General features: G+C 38.2%; 1 protein-coding gene across 5 annotated transcripts in view; it reads left to right on the forward strand.

Moving 5' to 3' along the window:
• Positions 1-20,887, forward strand: part of OCLN (occludin) — a 61,687-nt gene that overhangs the window by 28,631 nt on the left and 12,169 nt on the right. For all 5 annotated transcript variants that reach the window (XM_020998464.2, XM_020998466.2, XM_020998468.2 and 2 more), the window contains 2 exons: positions 9,040-9,185; positions 18,105-18,311. In XM_020998464.2, coding sequence (XP_020854123.1) covers positions 9,040-9,185; positions 18,105-18,311 — 353 coding nt within the window. The remainder of the gene's footprint in view (positions 1-9,039; positions 9,186-18,104; positions 18,312-20,887) is intronic.

A 20,887-nucleotide genomic window follows, 5' to 3' on the forward strand; every position in this document is an offset into this window, starting at 1 on the left:
GTCATTCTCCATATACACATATTCGTATTCATTCTGATGGACTTAATGGAATCACTTCCAGACTCCCTGCTTATTACAGTCTGGACAATGTATGTTTTTCCTTTGACTGAATATGTTTTTTTGAGGAAGCCTTTGAAGAGCATTCAGACACCTTGTTACAGGAAAGCCTTGGAAGGCTGGATTTTGTTCTGCTGAGCTAAATGCTTTTTTAAAAAAAATCGAAATACATAGAACAGTATCTTGTGTTCACCACCCTTCTCAGATTCCTGGCTATGATGATGTGTTCTCCTCTAGAAAATAACTTCCAGTTTTGAAAATTGATCCTTGAGATCTTTAGTGAATATCTGTAAGAGTGAAGTGGTCACCAAAACCTAATTAAAAACAGATCATACTAGATGGTCTCGTTTTACTGTTGACAGGTTTCCTAGACTGACAAACTAGGGGAGTATTATAATTGGTGGTCCCTGGTCTAGAATTCAGTCTCCACCTCCAGCATCATGCTTATTAGTAGCTGTGCAACCATGGACAATTCACTTAACCTTTCTAACACTCAGTTTTCTAATCTGCCAAATTAGAATAATGATACCTGTAATAACCAAACAAGGTTATATAAGGATCAGATACACTATTGTATGTTTAAGAAAGAAAATCATCGATCCCTAAGTGCCATTAAAACTCTACCACTTCTAGAATGGATTTCTTCTGTATATATTTAGTCAGATCCAACCAGTCTTCCCACTTTTCGTTCTTAAGCATCGTTATGTTTTATGTGTTTTCTTGCTTTCTATATTGTGTTCATAAGCAGTTAGAGGTTAAATATGGTAGCATCATTATTATCACTGATGAGACTAGATCACTATAAAAACATTGACAGAGCAGTTTCATTTTGCCTATTTGTTATTCACCTTCCGGGTTTATCTACAAATTGATTTAGTGGATCTTTGTTAGTTGGATGTTACACAGAACTCTCTTCAGATTAATTTTTTCTCTCATTTACTCTTCATTGTTTCATAAAGCACCTTTTTTTTTTTTAAAGAAAGCATCTTGGTTGCCTAGCACAGGATTGTGGGAAGGCCCTGCTCTGGCATCTTTATCTGTTCTCATAACATCAGCACAAATGCTGCTACTTAAAGGTGTTCTAGTCTCTAGAAAAAAAATAAAGCAATACTGTGTATCTGTTATTATTCTCCTTAATGTTTTGCAAATTAGCTCGTCCTCTAACCATCATTGCCTTTGGCTGCCATGTCCTTCTGTTTGCCAGAGAGATCAGGTGTGTTTAGCTCTTTTGCCTATTCATTGTGGCTTCTATTTTGCATAGTTAAATTTCTCTAAGATATTGATAGACTCATTGTCTTTGCTTTTGCTGGTTGGCCATTTTTTCAGAGTAAAATGTTTAAATAGATTGGGTTGGATCTTACTGTGGTGGTTCCTTTGTTTTTTCAGTTGTGTCCAACTCCTCCTAACCCCATTTGGGGTTTTCTTGGCCAAGAAACTCAAGTGGTTCAACATTTCCTTCTCCAGCTCATTTTACAGATGAGGAAACTGAGGCAAACAGATTTAAGTGACTTGCCTAGGGTCACACAGCTAGGAAGTGTGTGGGACCAGATGTGAACTTAGGAACATGAGTCTTCCTGACTGCAGGCCAGCTCCTCTATCCACTTCTGTCACCTAGCTGCCTGGGTTGGAGGAGCTATAAATCAATGCAGTATCTTTCGATTTTCATCCAGATTTGGCATTGATTCTTAACTCTAGCCAATCTTCCTGCCGTTCTCCCCATAGTTTATTAATTGAAGGACTTTTTCTTAGTTCCAACCTGACTTTGATTAATTAGCAGTAACTTTGAGATGTCATGGATAGAGAGCCAGCCTCAGAGGCAGGGCAGCCTGAGTCAAGTTCTTCTTCTAACACCTCCTCTCTTTGACTCTGGATAAATCAGTTAACCTATCAATGCCCCCTAGCAATTTTCTAAGAATATTTCAAGAGAAAGTGCAGATCTTCCTTGGTGGTGAAGTTCCCTATGCCAGTGAAATTACACATCCACTCAAAAACAAACTGTTCTCTATGGAACAGCATGCAGTTAATTCTCTTACTCATACCTGCTCAGAAAGTTGGTAGTTAAACAGGTATTAGCAGACCCTAGAAGACAGCTACCTTTACAAAATAAGTAATATTAGTAATAGCTGGCGTTCGCATATTTCTTCCTTAATGTTTAAAAACCATTTTGTTATTTGACCAAAGATGGTCCTATGAAGAGAAAAATCTGAAGGAAACATTGAACAGATTTGGACTCAAGGCATCTACTGGTTGAGCATCTGTAGGTATAAAGTATCAGAAAAACTGGAAAAACTAGCTAAACGACTTACTGGTGGAGAACTTGTGCTACAGCTAGGAGGACCTGGAAGGCAGTTGGGGCGTTTAGGTCATAAAATAAGAGATGGTACTTTGAGATTAAAGTGCTCCGCCCTCTGGCGCCCCATAAGTTCAACTATTTTAATTGCCAAGCTGAGAAGCTCATCCTAGTTTCCTTTTGGCCTGCCCAGGAGATTAAACAAAGGCACATGATGTTTGAAGTAGATGTAAGTAGTAATTTTGTATGGAGAAAACTTTCCATTCAGGTGGTAGACTTGTAGGCAATAATACTTTGCTAGATGTTTCAACCTCAGCGAGAGTTTCATAGCTTGGGTGTGGTAGGGATTCATGAATACCTGTGAGCACTGGTACAGTGGCAAAGGCTGTTTGTTGAGTTTGAAAGATGAGAACCTACATTCAAATGCTACTCTTCCACTTATTACCTGTGGGACATTGGACAAATTACCCTCTCTGGGCCTCAGTTCCTCATCTGTAAAATCAGAATCTTGCACTAGATGACCTCCAATTTATTAATCTATGATCCTATGACCCAAAGCTAAGTCAATGAGAGATTACTTTTGAAAAAAGGCTGCATAGGATACCTAACAAAAAAGGTTTGCTTTGGTGTGTGTTGTTTGTTTTTCTGTTTCAGTCGTGTCTCGACTCTTAAGTGACCCCATTTAGGAGTTTTTGGCAAAGATACTCAAGTGGTTTGCCATTTCCTTCTCCACCTTATTTTACAGATGAGGAAACTGAGGCAAACAGGGTTAAGTGTCTTGCCCAGGCTCACACAGCTAGTAAGTGTTTCAGGCCATATTGAACTCAAGTGTTCCTGACTCCAGGCCTGGCACTCTTATCTACTGCACCACCTGGTTGTCCCTAGGAGGTTATTACAGCAGCATTTCAAATACATGGTGGTAATGAGGTCCTCTGTTGCGTTGGTAAAAATCAGAATAAAAAGAGGGGAATCAGGCGCAGGTAACTGATTGGACATGAGAAGTAAAAAATCAAAGATAACCCTTAGGTTCTGAAGAAGAGAAACTAACAAATAGTAGTACCATAGCCTGAAAAAAGGGAAGTTAAAAGGAGGAGCTAGTTGAGAAAGAAATCTAAATCTATTTTAGACATGTTGAGTTTGAGGCACCTGCAAGCTATCCAGGAGGAGGGAGATGTGGGTCTGGAACTTCCAACGACTGGCTAGGGATGGAGTTAGTTTGGGGAGGTGTCTGCCCAGGTGTTAAGCTGAGCTGTGGTAGTGAGTGAGACTGCCCAAGGACAGAAATCAGAGAAAGAGAAAGGCTAAGGTAGAAACCTAGGGTAATAGCTGCCTCAAAGAGGCAGGGAGAAAATTAGGAGGCAAAGAGGGAGCACATTTAGGAAAAACAGGGGTAAACCCAGGGGAATACATTATGTTTGAAGCCCAGGGAGGAAGGAATATTCAGAAAGAGACTTCAGCCTCAGGATAAAACTATGACCACAAAGACCGTATTGTTGGAACATTAATAATTCGTCGTAGTACCGAGGAATGTCTTTGTTTTTGTTTAGTCCTTTCAGTCGTGTCTGACTCTTCATGACCCTATTTGGGTTTTTTTTTTGACAAATATACTAGAGTGGTTTGCCATTTCCTTCTCTAGCTCATTTGACAGATGAGGAAACTGAAGGCAAACAGGGTTAAGTGACTTGACCAGGGTCACGAAGCTAGTAAGTGTACCTGAATTCAGATTTGAACTCAGATCTTCCTGACTCCAAGCCTCTATCCCTTCTGTACCACCTAGCTGTCCAGGAATGTCTTTACTGTGATTGAAATCAAAGATGTGGAGAAGCTGGATGTTTCTAAAATTTGCTAATATGAAAAAAAATCCAAGTAGTTGAAGACTGGTCACAGTTTGATAACAGGGGTATGGAAAGTGGATTTTGTTTATAAAAATTGTGTGTTTTCATTGAATTCTCATTTGTAGATTATCCTGTAAAAATACAACTGAAGCACCTCTGAAGATTTAGGTGAACATTTGTAAACCTCTAGAATCCTATAATGAAAACATGACATGAAACCGATATATCAGCAAACAGCCACTCATGTTAAAATGCTCCCCTAAAGTAAAATAAATGTACAGGCTCTGCGCAAGCAAAGACATCACCTGTTTTCCTCCTTAGTCTGCAAACAATCCCAATATTATAGTTATTACTTGAGTCTCCATTCACACTCCTGAACTAATCCAAAAAGTTCCTTAGAAATATACCGAAAAAGGTGACCTTGTGTAACTCACTCGTCCTCGTTGGTCTTCCATTTCCTCCTTGGTAAAAATGAAGGGTTTGTGGATAATGACTACAACAACAACGTAAATGGATGGAATGAATGACAGCAGCAAGAAAAAAAAAACCACAAGGAATGCTGAGCAATTACAGTGAGCGAGAAGCTTAGCCCTGGAAAGGAGATGAAAAAAGAGTCCTTCCTCCTTTTGGGGGGCTTGGTGGGGGTACTGGGGTATGGATTATTACATAGAATGACAGATTTCTTTTCCAGTGTGTTTATTTTACTAGACTTTTATTTTCTTTCTTTTTTAAAAAAATATTCATTACAAGAGATGGCTCTCTTGGAGGGAGGGATACATTGAGAAATAAAGTTGATATAAAAAAGATAAAACTGGGGCAGCTAGGTGGTGCAGTGGATAGAGAAGTCAGGAGGACCTGAGTTTAAATCTGGCGTCAGACCAAACACTTGACACTAGCTGTGTGACCCTGGGCAAGTCACTTAACCCCAATTGCCTTAAAAAAGAAAATTAAAAAAGATAAAATTTACTTTTTCAAAAAATCAAGGAGTTGAGGAAAACAGTATAGAAAATGACTATAATATACATGATAAAAGCAAAATACTTGAAAACTACATAAGTAGTCTGGAAGAAAAATTGAGAAAATGAGTGACTGTGTTGTTGAATGTCATAGCTACTATCAGATATCTTTGCTATATTGTTTTTTTTTTTAAGGCAGTGGGGTTAAGTGACTTGCCCAGGGTCACACAGCTAGTAAGTGTTATGTGCCTGAGGCCGGATTTGAACTCAGGTCCTCCTGAATCCAGGGCCAGTGCTTTATCCACCACACCACCTAGCTGCCCCCAATTGTTTGGTTTTTTAAATAATACAGACTTTTGCCTCTTTGGTTTTTTAAAAATTCTTTGTCTCAAGGGATGTCTTCCTGGGATATAGTAAGGGATATAATCAGAAATTAATATAATAGAAAAATATATTAATTTTTTCAACAAAGGGGCAAGACAAGAATGTTTCAGGTTCCTTTAACCATGCTTTTAAAAAACAAAAACAAAAGCCCTGTCTCTCCCTGAAACAATGCTGAGGACTACAAGGGAACATATTCTTTTTCTTAAGAAAATATGCCTGGCTTTTAGTGTGAATTTCCATTCCTTTCCCTCAAACTTTGCCTGTGATTTCTTTAGAAAGGGGAAACTCTCAGTGTGAAAACTTCCTGAGGATAGATATGTTCTAAGATTTTGTCGCAGAGAATTGCCTGGGCCCTGGGAGATGAATGGACTTTCCCAGGATCCCACAGCTACTGTGTATCCACTACAGCACTTTCCTATCTGTACTGATTATTAATAAAAGAGGAAATTTTACAGTGATAGCCAGATCCAAATTCTCTTTTGGTTTTCTCCTTCCCATCTTACCCCCCCCCGCACCCCTCACTCTTCCTTCCCATTTCCTCATAGGAACAATATATTTATTAACTTAGAGGTAATTATAAGTTATCTAGCAAGGGGCAAAAATTATTCTTTTAAAAGGCAAATGCTGAATCCAAAATGACTTGGGAATGCTTTCTCTTACCACCTGCCTAGGATGGCTGGATGGTGCAGTGCCTGGAGTGCCCAGCCAGGAGTTAGGAAGACTCGAGTTCAAATATGGCCTGAACTCTTGCTGTGTGAGCCTGGGCAAGTCACTTAACCTTGTTTGCCTCAGTTTTCTCATCTGTAAAATCATCTGGAGAATAAAATGGCAAACCACTCCAGTACCTTTGCCAAGAAAACCCTAAATGGGGTCAGGAAGAATTAGACTTGACTGAAAAACAGTGGGCAACAATGCCCTAAGCCCTGAAGGTAAAGGCAAAAGACCATCCCTGCTCTTAAGGAGCTCACTTCATTCAAGATAAGACTGGAAAGATAGGTTGGTAGAGGAATTTGATTGTGATGTACTTGTGAAGTGACAAGATTTAATCTCCAGTTTAGCTGGAGAGTTGAGATTAGAGCTCTATTCTTCTACCTTCTTGCCTGAAACTCAAAAGCTAGAATGCTTCCTTTCTTTCCAAGCATAACTCAAATGCAGTCTCCCATGATGTCTTTTCTCAGTCTCCCCAGTTTTTAGTGTTCTTCCTACTACCCAATTGCTTTGTATTTACCTTGAATACATTTTGTATTTACTTAATTGTGTGTACTTTGGGCCAATAGAATTGAAGCTCTTTGGGGGCAGGCATGTCTATGTACTCCACTGTGCTTGGCCTATAATTAGGAGCTCAATAATTGTGTTTTGGATTGAATAATATTTCATCTTTCTTATGGGAAGACTGAATCAAAGCTTGTGTTAATGCTGGAGAAGGACCGTAGTGGTCAGGAAAGCATTTAATTGTACAGACTGGCCTCCAGAAGATAAAATTCTGATTGGCAAAGAGCCAAAGTACTCCAAGCGGCATAAAGGACATTTTGCTTTCTGTCTGTGCGTTTTGACATTTGAACCATTGATTTTTAAAATTATAGGCCTACCAAAAATTCATCTGTGATAAACTTGTAAAAATGTAGCTCTGGGGGAAGTAAAAACATTTGGAGAAATATGCTTTGTGTTGTTTAACAAAGTGAGAGATCCGCCTGATCCCTGATTAGGCCTTCAGAGAAAGAGCCTTGATCCTTATCCCTGAGGAAGGAACACGTGGTCTGGGGTGTACTGAGAAATTCACTAGGAGCCAAGAATATCCCCCATTCCTCCTCCCCTGTAGCAGGGTCTAAGAACACTCCCTGGTAACCCCCACCCACTGGTTTCCCAAATACTGCCAAAAATCCACCTTCCCAGTAGAAATATTTTTCATTCCTTTCTGACTCACAAGAACAGTAGACAATCAAGGATTTCCCCTTCCCCTCTACTCCAGTGCCAAATTCAGCATTAATATCCCATGGCATATCTGTACATAATTATACATGGTATAGTGTGAATGTTGCTTTTTCACATCATGGAATGGAAAATTTAGTACTAAAATAGACACGAACTGGTACCTCTGGGTCCCAAGGAGTAATAGATTGGATAAGTGCTGGACCCAATAGCTTAGACTTAGAATAATGAAGGAAAAACTCATGAAAATTCCTTCATCCCATATGCTAATTGTCCTTTTGGAGGACCCAATTCTCCGTCCTTTTGACATGTAAATATTCTTCTTCCACTGTTTCCTGAGGTCTAAGCCAGTTTCCATAATAATGAAGAATTCTGGTCTGTGAAGGACATCTCTATTGGAGGAATTCACTCCCAGACTGTGGAGAGAGAGGAAAGAAAATTAAACAAACTGTGACCTTTTTCATATGATCGCTATAGGTAGAAACAAAGCCATTTAGAATCTGTGGTAAAGGAGAAGCCGAGCTTTTCATTTTTTCTCCAGATTCTCATTTTGTTAAATCTTTAAGAAAATATTCTTGAATTTAATTTCATATGAGTAATTAAACTGAATTATTTAACAAGGCCGATCATCCAAATAGTTCTTTAAGGTTTTCAAAAGGAGGCAGCCAGAGGGGGCAGTAGATAGAGCTCTGGATCGGGAATCAGGAAGACTCAAGTTCAGATGTGGCCTCAGACACTAGCTGTATGGCCCTGAGCAAGTCACTTAACCTGCATTTGCCTCAGTTTCTTCATCTATAAAATGGGGATAATAATAGCACCTTCCCAGAGTTGTTGTGATGATCAAGTGAGATAATAATTCTAAAGCACTTAGCACATAGGAAGTACTTTATTATTATTATTATTATTATTATTATTATTATTATTATTATTTTGTTCACAGCAGTCTAGAGGTCACTAATACAAATACATTTTACAGCTGAAGAAACTTAAACCTCTTAGGAGTTGAATGACTTACCCAAGGTGGAAATGGCTAGTGTGGTGCTGGGATGCAGAAGAGAATCATAGATTGGAAGGGACTTCTGAAGAGAGCTGCTTGAACTCCTTCATGTTATAGATGGGGAAGCTGAGGCTTTAAGTTAAGGTCCAGAAGCTTACACAATGGAGCCAGGTAGGTGGTGTAGTGAATCAAGCTCCAGCCTTGGAGTCAGGAGGACTGACACTTACTAGCTGTGGGACCCTAGGCAAGTCACTTAACCCTGATTGCCTCACCAAAAAAAAAAAAAAAGAAAGAAAAAGAAACTTACACAAGCTCACAAGGGTCAGCCGCTTTTAGAACTTGGTTTCCCTGAGTTTGACCCTAGCTCTTTAGCCTTCCCAGTCCTATATGATGTTGACAACTGAAAGAGTGGCTGTTGGTTAACAGTCACTTATTATAGCAGTGTGTATCATTTTATATATATGGGCTTACTACCATTTTCCTTGAGTATTCAAGGGTATCTTGTTAGGGAGAAAACCTTATATTACAGCATTTTCACATCTGTGGTGACTCAGTTAACGTTCTTATTTCTTGATGGGGCTATCCCCTTAGGTGAAGAATGTGTCCATAAATACACAAGAAGTCCCCCCAGCTCCATCTGACTATGTGGATAAAGTTGACGGTTCCATGGTATATTCCTCTTATGGCAGAATGAATGAAAAACGATCATATCCGGACTCTTCATACAAATCAACACCGTAAGTAACCAGCATCCCCGTCACCCAACTTTGGTTCAGTAACTTTTGTGCCATATAAATCAACATGATGTTTTGGTTAGAAATTAATTGTGGTGTGTATAATTGCTACGAAGTCTTTGTACAACTATATGGCACCCATGTTGGCTTTCATGAATGTTGATGTATTTTCAGTTGCATGGCACTGTGGAACAGAGAAAAGAGCTCTTGGATAGAGAAGACATGGATTCAAGTCCCTCACTTGCTGGTCGTGTGACTTCAGAGAAGTCATAGGACCCCATAATGAAAGAGCTAGAAGGGACTTTAGAGATCCTCTCTCTCTCATTTTACTAATGAGGGCATTGAAGTCCAGAGAGGTCAGACAGGTAGGAAGTAGCAGAGATAGCATTAGAACCCGGGTGCTTTGACACCAAGTCGGCTGTACCATGCTAGGTCCCTCTTTAAGCCCCAGTTCTTTCCTTTGTAAAACAAATATGATAATGCTTATGTTGTTCCTCACCTCATGAAGTTTTTGTGATGATTAGATCAGGTAGTTTCTGTGAAGTCCTTTATAACCATAAAGCACTAGTTAGCACCATGCTGAGTTATGAATTATTGTTGTTGGTAGTATTTCTCACTTGTTAGGTTACTTGTAATTGATAAGCTTATTGATTTATATCTTTTACAAGATTTTGAGAAGAAAAGGACTTCAGAGATCACCTATCACACTTTCATTGTACAGATGAAGAAAATGAGATTCAGAAATTTGCACATTGACTACCCTTCAGAAATATTTTTGAACATAAAATTGACTTAGGGATCATTTGTATCATATATATTGTATATATGTAAGTAGTTTCCTTTCCATTCTTCCTTTTCTTTGGAACTTTACAGGATTGATAGGATTTAGAGAAGAAGGGACCTCTTAATTTTGTGGATAAGAAAATTCAAAATATTGAGTTCTGCTTTAGCCCTGTTTATTGCATAGCATTGACACCAAATTTTATGGAATAGAGACCACTTCCCTGGCAGTCAGGAAAACTGGGTTCGAGTTCTGTCTCTGAACTGTATGTGTGAACCTTGAGCAAGTCACTTGATTTCTTGGGACTCACCTGTAAAAATAGAGGTCTCGGTTAGACAATCTTTCATCTCTATTCCAGATCTAAATCCGATGATTCTATGTTACTCCTACCCGTCTGGTCCAAGAGCTGTATTTTACCTTGGTCCTTTTTTTTTTTAAACCCATTTCTCATGTAGCACCATACTAAAGTATAAAAAGATGCTTGAGGAACTTATTACCATGTCCATAGGGATGGCAAGATGGTTGATTGCATTTGATTCTTTAGTATTACGGTCCGTAGCCACATTTCCTCCTTTTACTTTGGAAAAATCGTGTTTGACATCTTAGTTTGAATTTTCTAGCAGAACTGTTGATGAATAGATTTAGAACTGGATAAAGCCTTAGGGTTTGCCTAGTCTAGCACCATCATTTTGCAAAGAAAAAGAAGCTGGTGTTTGAAAAAGTAAAATTGGCTTTTCCAATGTCACAAGTAAATAGCGGAGGGGGGGGGACTTTGGACGTGGTACTGCCTACCCCACATTTAGCATAGAGAGGAGTCATATAAAGGACTATTCTCAGAGCACAGGAGGTGCTGAAACCATTAATCCTACACTGGCAAGCTGTTTTTAATTATGGTATCCAATTGGAGGTAATGAACTTTAATATAATGAATGGAATGGAATTTGGAAACCAGATAGACCTGCAATTGACCTTACTTAATAATTTTCTCTTTGGGTGCTCAGTAGCTACCTCTATATTGATTAAAACTAGGTATATTTTGAAAAAAGGTTTTCCTAGCAAACCACTTTTTGGCCTCACTTTCTAATACCAGGGCACTGGGGTAATTGGTCCTGTTTTTAAAGTTACAAGTTGCTATTTACATGACTTTCAAGCTTGTAAAACTTAATTTATTTTGCATCATGTGACTATTGTTGCCTCTCAGCTCTCCTGTTCAGCTTCATGGGCATTCACTATGCCATTACATTCCAAGATTTTAAGGGTAACAAGCATTTATTAAGTGCTACTGTGTTCCAGGCACTGTGCTAAGTACTGGAGATTCAAAGACAAACTATGCCCCTAAAGTGATTCTATCAAGCAAGGCAATATAGAGCTAAATAATTATATTCAATACGCATGCACGCAAACACATGCACCCAATACATATTATATATACATGCATATGTATGTGTGTGTGTGTTAGCATGCAATATTATCAACATATGAGCACTTAGTATAATGTTATATACTTATGTAGACATGCTGTGTGTGTGTGTGTGTATTATGTATAATATGGGTATATTATTAAGAGCTTATCTGCTAGGCATACAAAAAGAGGCAAAAGACAGTCCCTGCCCTCAAGGAGCTCACATGTAACATCTACTTCACAGATAGTACCTCTTTCAGTCCACAGAACAACTTTGTGAGGTAGGTACTGTTAAATTCATTTTACAGTTGGAGAAACTGAGGCAAACGGTTAAGTGACTTTGGCTAGGGTCACATTGCTCGTGATGATCTGAGGCTGGATTTGAACTCAGGTCTTCCTGACTCCAGGCCCAGCGCTCTATCCATTGTGTCACCTAGCTGCCTCTTGGGAAGGTTACCAGGTAAGGTTTTGTGTAGAAAGTGGGTATCTAGTATGTGTAAAGTATTGTGCTAATTTTTGAGGGGAATACAGAGGTGAAGAACACATTACCTCTTCCCTCAGGGATCTTCTAGTCTAGTAGCGGAGTTGTTTATGAAGAGCTAATAAGAAGTAATATGTGATAAGGACCCTAACAGAGGCACAAAGTGCTAGGAGGATTCAGAGGAGGAAGTGATATCAGATTGGGGGAATTCTGGATCTTTGTGAAATAATAGGATCAAAGATTGAGATCTGGAAGGAGCCTTAAAGGAAACTGAGACCCATGGAGGTTAAATGAAACTCCTGTGGGAACAGGTAGCTAGCATTAGGGGCAAGATTTGCATCCAGGTCCCCTGACTACAGAACCAGTGTCCTTTTAGCTGTTCACTGCTGCCCGTTTCATTTCTTCTGGTATTAGGTAGCAATAACACTTCTAGTCTTGCATATCCAGGTGCATAGAATCAGAGAAATTTAGAACTGGAAGGCTATGTGGGATTCATCTGGCGTAGTCTTCCCATTTTACAAATGGGGAAACTGAGTTCCCAAGAAGACAAGCGACCAGTCCATGATTATTTGTTGTTGTTTAGTCATTTCAGTTATGTCAGTTTCTTTGTGATCCCATTTAGAGTTTTCTTGGCAAATATACTGGAGTGGTTTGCTACTCATTTTACAGGTGAAGAAACTAAGGCAACTGTTGCCAAGTGACTTGCCCAGGGTCACACAGTCCACAGTCATAACTCTTGTTAATGTTAGAAGGAAGCAGCACTGGGAGTCAGGCACATAAGGACTCAGTGTAGTAAATAAATACCCTGTTCATGCTCTGCCAGGATTAGTAGGCAGGAAGATAGTTAGCTGAAGATGACTCCTCCACCTTTGCAAAGTGGGTCTAGGAGTATCTTAAATAGGTCTCACTCCCAGTTGTTTCCTCCACACCCAGTTTTGGATAAAGCAGGACAGGAAAATGTAAATGGTGCTGGGTTGCTTTGTAAAGTTTCCATGGTAGCAGACTGCTGGTAGTGCCTGGTCTCTTTCTCCTAGATGTTTATGAGAGATGAGATATGAACGATGGTATTGCCTTGCAGTTTTGGAAAGCTGATGTGGCAAATGTGAAATTCTATAGTGAGGGGCCATCTGACTGATCTTCCTGAATCCAGTCTTGTCCTTTTCCAGTCTGTCTTTCCTAATAAATGTACTGCTGTCATCATGGCTCTCACTGCTTTTGTCATGTCTCTGAAAAACCTTTATTGAATTTCCAGTACTTACCAAATAAAGTCAAACTTCCTTATCCTGGCATTCAAGGCTCTCCGTAGATTGGCTTCAGCTTACCTTTTCAGCCTTCTCTTATTTCCCTTCTTCATATATTCTCTTCTACCAAACTAGATCTGTAAAATGGGGACAATATTACTTATAATATCTACTTCACAAGGCTTCTGTCATATTAAATTAATGTTGCAAAGATTTCATATATATTATAACCAGACTGTGGAGGGCTTTTAGTATCATAAGTGTAATGGTTCCACTTCCCTTTTAATCAGCATCTGTCCCTTTGTATCTGTCTTTAAAAAGGCAGTGAGGAGTTCTCTTTATCAAACCCCTTCTGGAAAATATGAGTGTTTATGACAGAAGATCTACTAAAATATACCAAGAAAGTGAGAAAATATGGTAGTTTGTAAGATTGGGTACACTGAAAGAAAATTAACTTCAGTTCATTTATTTTTTTATTAAATTGATAGTGGTGGTGATATCTAGCAAATTAAGAAAGTTTTTTTTTAGTCGGTCAGCAATCCATTTGAGTAGTATGACATCTATGGTCTTGGTCAGGAACACCTAGATTCAAATCCTACTCACAAACTCTTAACTAGCTGTGTGACACTGGGCAAGTCATCTAACCTCTCTGAGCCTCAGTTTCACCATCTATAAAATGGGCACAATTCCTCCCAGAATTGTAAGGCTCAAGTATGATAATACAAATAAAGTGCATTATAAGTGCCAGCTATTGCTTTTTGCCCTGAGCCTCAGCTATTCAATGAAATAGCTTTAACTCAAATGTGATGGTACTGATAATCTTTGTACAAGGAAAAATGGGTATGAACCCAACACTTATTCTAGGTATAAGTGTCCTGGAGGGGCAAAAAAAACAAGTGTGGTGGTATTTAAAAGATGTAGGGAAGAATTCAGATGGAAAGAGTCCAAGCTGAAGTTGAATGTTAAGGTTGCTGCTGCTGTTTGTCTTTTGTTCTTGAAGAAGACCATGACATCAGGGAGGTGATGCCATGGCATGCAAGTAAATTGGACTGAAGTGAGGCCGGGCTGGGCAAAGTCACCAGCCTCCCGGTCTAGTTGCAAGATATAGATCGAGATGACTGGAAACGGCCAGCTTTCACCTCAACTTAAGCTATAATAGCAGGAATTTTTTATTTCATAAACTTTCCACGAAACTTGTAAATAGAATTCTAGCAGAATTGGGTGATTGATTCTGTTCCTTTTCTGTTGCTTTCCCCTGAAAACCAAAGCCTGTTTTGGAGGTTTTATGTTGTCATTCTTGCTGTGTCCAAAGCAGGAGCCTAGGGGTATCACATGTTACCCTAACAAAGTTTTGGACAGAGCATCTGGAAAGTTTGTTTTCTAATGACTCATGAGACAAAATCTGGCTTCTCCATCTTCCTGCAGCCAGTGATTAAAATGTGCAGGAATTCAGTTGTGGAGCAAGCTTAGGAGGTTTTCAAGCTAGGTGACAAACTAGAATGGAGGGGAACTGCCAAATCATGTCCATTCCCAACCCAAACACACCCAGAAACCCATCCTTTTTAAAAGCCTAGTTCAAAACTTCTTTTGCCTATTAAATAAGATCTTGAAGTGGAGTGGGGAGTGGTAGAGTACCGGGTAGTTTTCTTTTGTTGATCACAGTAGGAACATTCATCCAAATGCATTTATAAAAGTCTATGTAGAACTCTGGGGAGAGAGATGAAACAAGTAATGGTTATAGATCATCTGCTTCAATTCCGTCTTTATTTTTTTATTTTGCGTTTTATTTATTAAAAAAAGTTTAATTGAAGCTTTTTAGGTTTTTTAATTTCACTTTTACTGAATAATGGCGTTTCTGATGTCCCCTGTATAAATCATTTTATTAAGTAAATTTGATTATCCATATAGTCTCAACAGGCAGCTAGGTGGCAAAATGGATAAATTATCTGGCTTGGAGTCAGGAAGACTCATCTTCCTGAGTTCAAATATGGACTCAGACACTTACTAGCTGTGTGACCCTGGGGGAGTTCCTTAACTTTGTTTACTTCAATTTCCTCCTGTGAAAATTAGCTGGAAGAGGAAATGGCAAACCAAGAAAACCCCAAAAGAGTCAGGCACGACTGAGAAACAGCTCACTGAATAGTTTCAACAAACTTTAAAAAAAAGACATAATAAAAATATAAAATGTATATTCATTCTCTTTGACTTTTTTATGGAAGAACATCCATACTCTGAAGAATTTGTGATTTGATAGGTGAGGATAGCTTTCCACTGAGGCTGGTCATAACTCCTGGAAGGTCTCCATGAGTTTCTTTGGTTGGAAAAAAAATTGATGTCCTGGTGGCTGACCTCCTGGGGGATGAGCCTTTCTGAATTTCCTTGGGCTGGTCTTCCTTCCTGACAGAATAGCCCCTGGAAAGCTGAGGCCTCTTCAACCCTATGATGATGTGCTTGAAAGAGGAACTTCTTTGGTGGAAGCCAAATAATTCTGTGTGGAAAAATATAAAACCTTTTTCAAAATTACACAAAACTAAAATGAGAACTTTTTTGGTTATTGAGAGTGCTTTAGAAGTATTTTGTTTGTTAGAGGTTTTTTGATGGAGTTTTTTTTGTTTGTTTTGGTTTGGTTTTTTTTTTTTGGTAAACAGTATTTTATTTTTTCCAATTACATGTAATGATAGTTTTCAACATTTGTGTTGCTGTTACTGTGTACAGTGTTTTCCTAGTTATGCTCACTTCATTCGGTATCAGTTCATATAAGTTTTTCCAGGGTATTTCTGATATCTGCCTGCTCATCATTCTTAGAGAACAATAGTTATTCTATTACATTCGTATACCACAGCTTATTCAGCCATTCCCCAATTGATGGGCATTCCCTCAATCTCCAATTCTTTGCTACCACAAAAAAAACTGCTATAAATTATTTTTTTACGTGTAAGTCCTTTTCCCTTTTTTTATGATCTCTGGGATATAGACCTAGTAGTGGTATTGCTAGATCAAAGGGTATGTACAATTTCATTGTCCTTTGGCCATAGTTCCAAATTGCTCTCCAGAACTGTTGGATAAGTTCACAAATTTACCAACGGTGCATCAATGTTCCCAATTTTACCAGTCTTCTGCAACATTTATCATTTTCCTGTTTTGCCATGTTACCCAATCTGATAGGTGTGATGTGGTACCTCAGAGCTGTTTTGATTTACATTTCTCTAATCAGTAGTGATTTAGAACATTTCTTTCATATGATATAGATAGCTTTACTTTCTTCCTCTGAAAACTGCCTGTTCATATCCTCTGGCCGTTTATAAATTGGGGAATGACTTGTATTCTTATAAATTTGACTCATTTCTCTATTATTCAAGAAATTGGGCCTTTATCAGAAATACTTTCTGTAAAAATTGTTTCCCATCGTTCTACTTTCCTTCTAATCTTGACTGCATATCATAATATGGTGAAAATTATGCATTTTGCATTTTATGATGTTCTCAATCTCGTTTGGTCATAAATTCTTCCCTTCTCCATAGATCTGACAAGGTAAACTGTTCCTTGCTCTCTTAATTTGCTTATGGTATCACCCTTCAATGTACCCATTTTGACTTTATCTTAATATATGGTGTGAGATGTTGGTTTATGCCTAATTTCTGCTGTACTGTTTTCCAGTCTTCCTAGCAGTTTTTGTCAAATAGTGAGTTCTTTTCCCAGAAGCTGGGGTCTTTGGGTTTATCCAAGAGTAAATTAAAATAATCATTGTTAAAGTATAAATGAAATAGTTATAAAGTTAAATAAAGTTATATGAGTTAAATAATCACTTGTTAAAGTAATGAGATTAAAGGAAGCTTTGATTAAAATGTAGATTTGCCCCTGAGCAATGTTTTGTTTCCTTTGACCACATCCTGAGCTTTCTGTGAATTGAAAAAGCCACCTGTTAACTTGCCCTTTGTTGGCCCTTTTAAAATTTCCCTTTCCCTCTTTGTGCATTCTTAAACCTTCCTCTCCCATTGGCTATTCTCTGTTACCTTTTCCCAGCTCAACTCCAGACTTGCGTTTATATTTAGGAGCTTCCTTTTAGTATTTTCTCATAAGTCTCCATTTTGAAGTAATTTTACTTCCTCAGTTGGGGGTCATGGTGGTGGTCAGTTGGTGTTGGTGGTGGGGAATCAAATACTTTTGTAATAGTAAGCAGTGCCATTGGAAAAAATATATATTGTTCTCCTTTCATTCTTTCTGATACATGACCAGAAGTTTGAAAGGATCTTTAGTAATTATGTTTAGTTATGCTCTAAAGCTTAATCACTTCCAGATTTAAAAAGATTATACCTTGAGTTGTGAATTATTATATACAATTATATTATATATAATAAATATAATTATATAATATATAATTTCTATATAAATATATGTATAAATATAATTAATATATTGTCATATATTATATTGTGTAATATACATTATATGTTATACTTTTCCATTTAATCCAAAGAAATTTTATGTGAATTTTTAAACATCCAGTGGTGGATATATGTACATATTCCCCTTCCCTACTTTTTGTTTTGTTTCTAATAATTCCACGGAGCTTTAAAAACTGTAGAATAGAAAAGTCTAAGAATTCCCCCAACTGGACTGCTATAGTGTAAATTACTGACATATATCCTTTCATGTGAAACTAAATTTTTCTAAGATTAAATGCCTTTATTTTATTTAGAAAGGCTGAAGAGAGGCTCCTTTTAAATCAGGACCTAAAAACTATTACATGCATCAGAAAATCCTGAGGGTTACAAAATTGGGCATACCAAACTCCAGGGATCTGTTCAGTGGAGTGTGCATAAGTTTCTTGACTGAGTGAGCACACAAGATTTTGGAGCTCTCTTGGCAATTAATTCTTGGCTGCTGTTTGGATTGTGGAGGAGGGTGGGGGTTGAATCATATTGCATTTGTTGAGAAGACCATTCATTCTGTATAATGTTGCTGGTTTTGGCTTATAAATTGACCACTGATGTATGATGATGCTGTTTTCCTCTAGGATACCAGAAGTGGTTAAGGTTCTTCCAGTGACTTCACCTGTGGATAATTTCAGGCAACCTCGGTACAGTAGCAATGGTAACTTAGTATCTACAGAGAAACCTCATGGGAAAGGAAGGACGTCAAAAAGAGCTGACCAGGACCACTATGAAACCGACTATACCACTGGAGGGGAATCCTGTGAAGAACTGGATGAAGACTGGGACAGGTACAGAGATAGCATTTGTAGAACACAGACCGTTACGGGTGTCCAAAACAATGCTGGAACTTCTTGCTGTTAGCTAAATACCACCCTGGGTTCTTTCACTTTCAGACAATGTGTTGGGAGAAATTTAATAATTAATTGCCTGCTATGAGGTTTTCCAGGGTAACCTTCCTAATGTTGATTACGGCAGTACTTAAATGATTTCTGAAAATCTTCCCACATGCAAATGGGAAGTGCCACTGAGCTGAGAGCACTGATGTTTTCCTGTGTACTTGGAAACTTTGGGAGAAGCTTTTGGAGAACCTGTTTAGCTGATGCCATTCAGACCCTGGACAAATCACTTAACCTCACAGTGCCACAAGGAACTTCTTAAGACCAATGAGGTTTGTGGTATAGAGAGTTTCCTCACTAGAAGTTTGCTACAGCAAGGAAATCACAGGTCTTGGGGGTCCCCCCCAAAAAAACAAACAACAAACATTCATTAAGCATAGACAAACGGGAAGCAAATTCTAAGAGCTCTTGTGTGAAAAGATCCCTGGATGTAGTTCTTAATACCTAGGTTATCTTAGGAAAGTTGTTTCATCTCATTGTGGCACAGCTTCCTCATTTTTAAAATGATGGGTTTGGGGAAAAAAATAAAATGATAGGTTTGGACTAGGTAATCTCTTCCCCCCCCCCAAAAAAAAAGCATCTTATATTTTGCATGACTACACATGTATGACCTATATCAAATTGCTTGCCTTCTCAATGAGGTAGGGCTGAGGGAGAGAATAAAGAAAATTTGGAACTCAGAAATTTAAAAACAAATGTTAAAAAAATTTTTACATATAATTGGGAGAAAATAAAATACTAAGCGAAAAATTTTGAGTTTCAAATTTTCTCTTCTTCCTCTCTAAGTTGGTAAGCATTTTCATATAAGTTATATATGTTCAATTATGTGAAATATATTTCCATGTTGGACTAGATAATCTCTTAAGAACTCTCTATCTGCAATCCTATAATGCTCTTTTTAACCACTCAGTTATCAAGTTTAATTTGAAGTCTTGGATGTTTTAAGTATTTTAAATATCTAAAACTATATAGGTATATGTTTAATATCTGAGCGTGTAAGCATCAACCAAATAATTTGCAAGTGAGGTTATCCTTGAATACTTTTCTCTGAACAAAGGAAAGCAAAAGCAACCTTTCCCCCAAAGAATTCATGAATCCCATGGCAAGAGAATTGTACTTCTCCAGCCTTCTTCTCTTTCTCCTAAGGTGTGGGGCAGCTAGGTGGCACAGTGGATAGAGCACTGGCTCTGGAGACAAGAGGACCTGAGTTCAAATGTGGCCTCAGATACTTAATAGCCTTGGGCAACTCATTTAACCCCGATTACTTAAAAAAAAGATCAAGCCTCGGAGTGGCATACACAGATGTACATACCACATAATACACACATACATGTGGCTGGTCTAACAAAGACATTTCTTTCTTTCCTAATGCGTAATTCCAGGTCTTCAGCTGACTTCTTGATCTTTCTCCTTCAAGAACATTAACTTGCTGGTTGTCACATAAGCATCTTAAACTCAACATGTCCTAAGTAGAATTTGCTGTCTTTCTCCCTAAATCCACACCCCCCTCCTCACGTCCGTATTTTTTCTTTCTTTTTAAAAATATTTTATTTTTACCCAGTTACATGTAAAAACAATTTTAAATATTTTTTTTAGTTCTAAATTCTATCCCTTTCTCCTTCTCCCCACTCCCTGACATGCTAAACAGAATGAATAGATTATACATGTGCAGTCATTCAAAACATTTCCATATTAGTCATTTTGTGGAAGAAAATGAAAGAAAGGAAAGAAGTATCATTCTTCTAGTCACCTAGTTTTGAAAGGTGGGAATCATCCTTGCCTTCATTTACCTACCCCCAACATCTGGTCAATCAAGAGATCATCTCATCTCTTTAACTTCTTTCTCTTTTGTTCTCTTCTAAGAAGTCTCCCTCAATACAACTTCTCTCCTCATCAATCCATCCTCCACATAGTTGCCAAATTGATATTCCTTAAGCTGAGCTATGTGACCTTGTTATTCTTTCTAAGGAAGCTTCAGACATCCTTCATTTGGCCTTGAGGTTAAATTCCTGGGTTTTCAGAGTCCTTCACATTCTGGCTCCAGTCTTCTCTCTTTCTGTAGTGATTACCGATGGCGATTATTCTGCTTGACATATTTAAGTTTTAAGCAAAAACAATCTACTTTTTGTTCTTCATGTTCTCCATAGAAGATATTTCATCTCCCACTTCATGCTGCTGCCTTTTGAAATCTCTAACTCCCTTCAAGGCTAAGCTCAAATGCTAACACCTTCATGCAGTCTTCCCTGATTTAGTACATATTCCCTCCCCTATATTTTTTTTCCTCTAGTAGAATGTAAGTTCCTTGAGGGCAAGCAGTCTCACTTTTTTATTTGTAGTCCCAGTGCTGCCTAGCGCACAGTTAGTGGCACATAATAGGTTTTTAATGCTTAAATTAAGTACACTGTTATGTACTTAGGTGCTTTTTGTTTGATTGTCCTTTATTAAGTTTAAATATTCCACCAGAGTCT

Source organism: Phascolarctos cinereus, unplaced genomic scaffold, assembly GCF_003287225.1.
Source record: "Phascolarctos cinereus isolate Bilbo 61053 unplaced genomic scaffold, phaCin_HiC Scaffold_4;HRSCAF=312, whole genome shotgun sequence".
NCBI lineage: Eukaryota > Metazoa > Chordata > Mammalia > Diprotodontia > Phascolarctidae > Phascolarctos > Phascolarctos cinereus.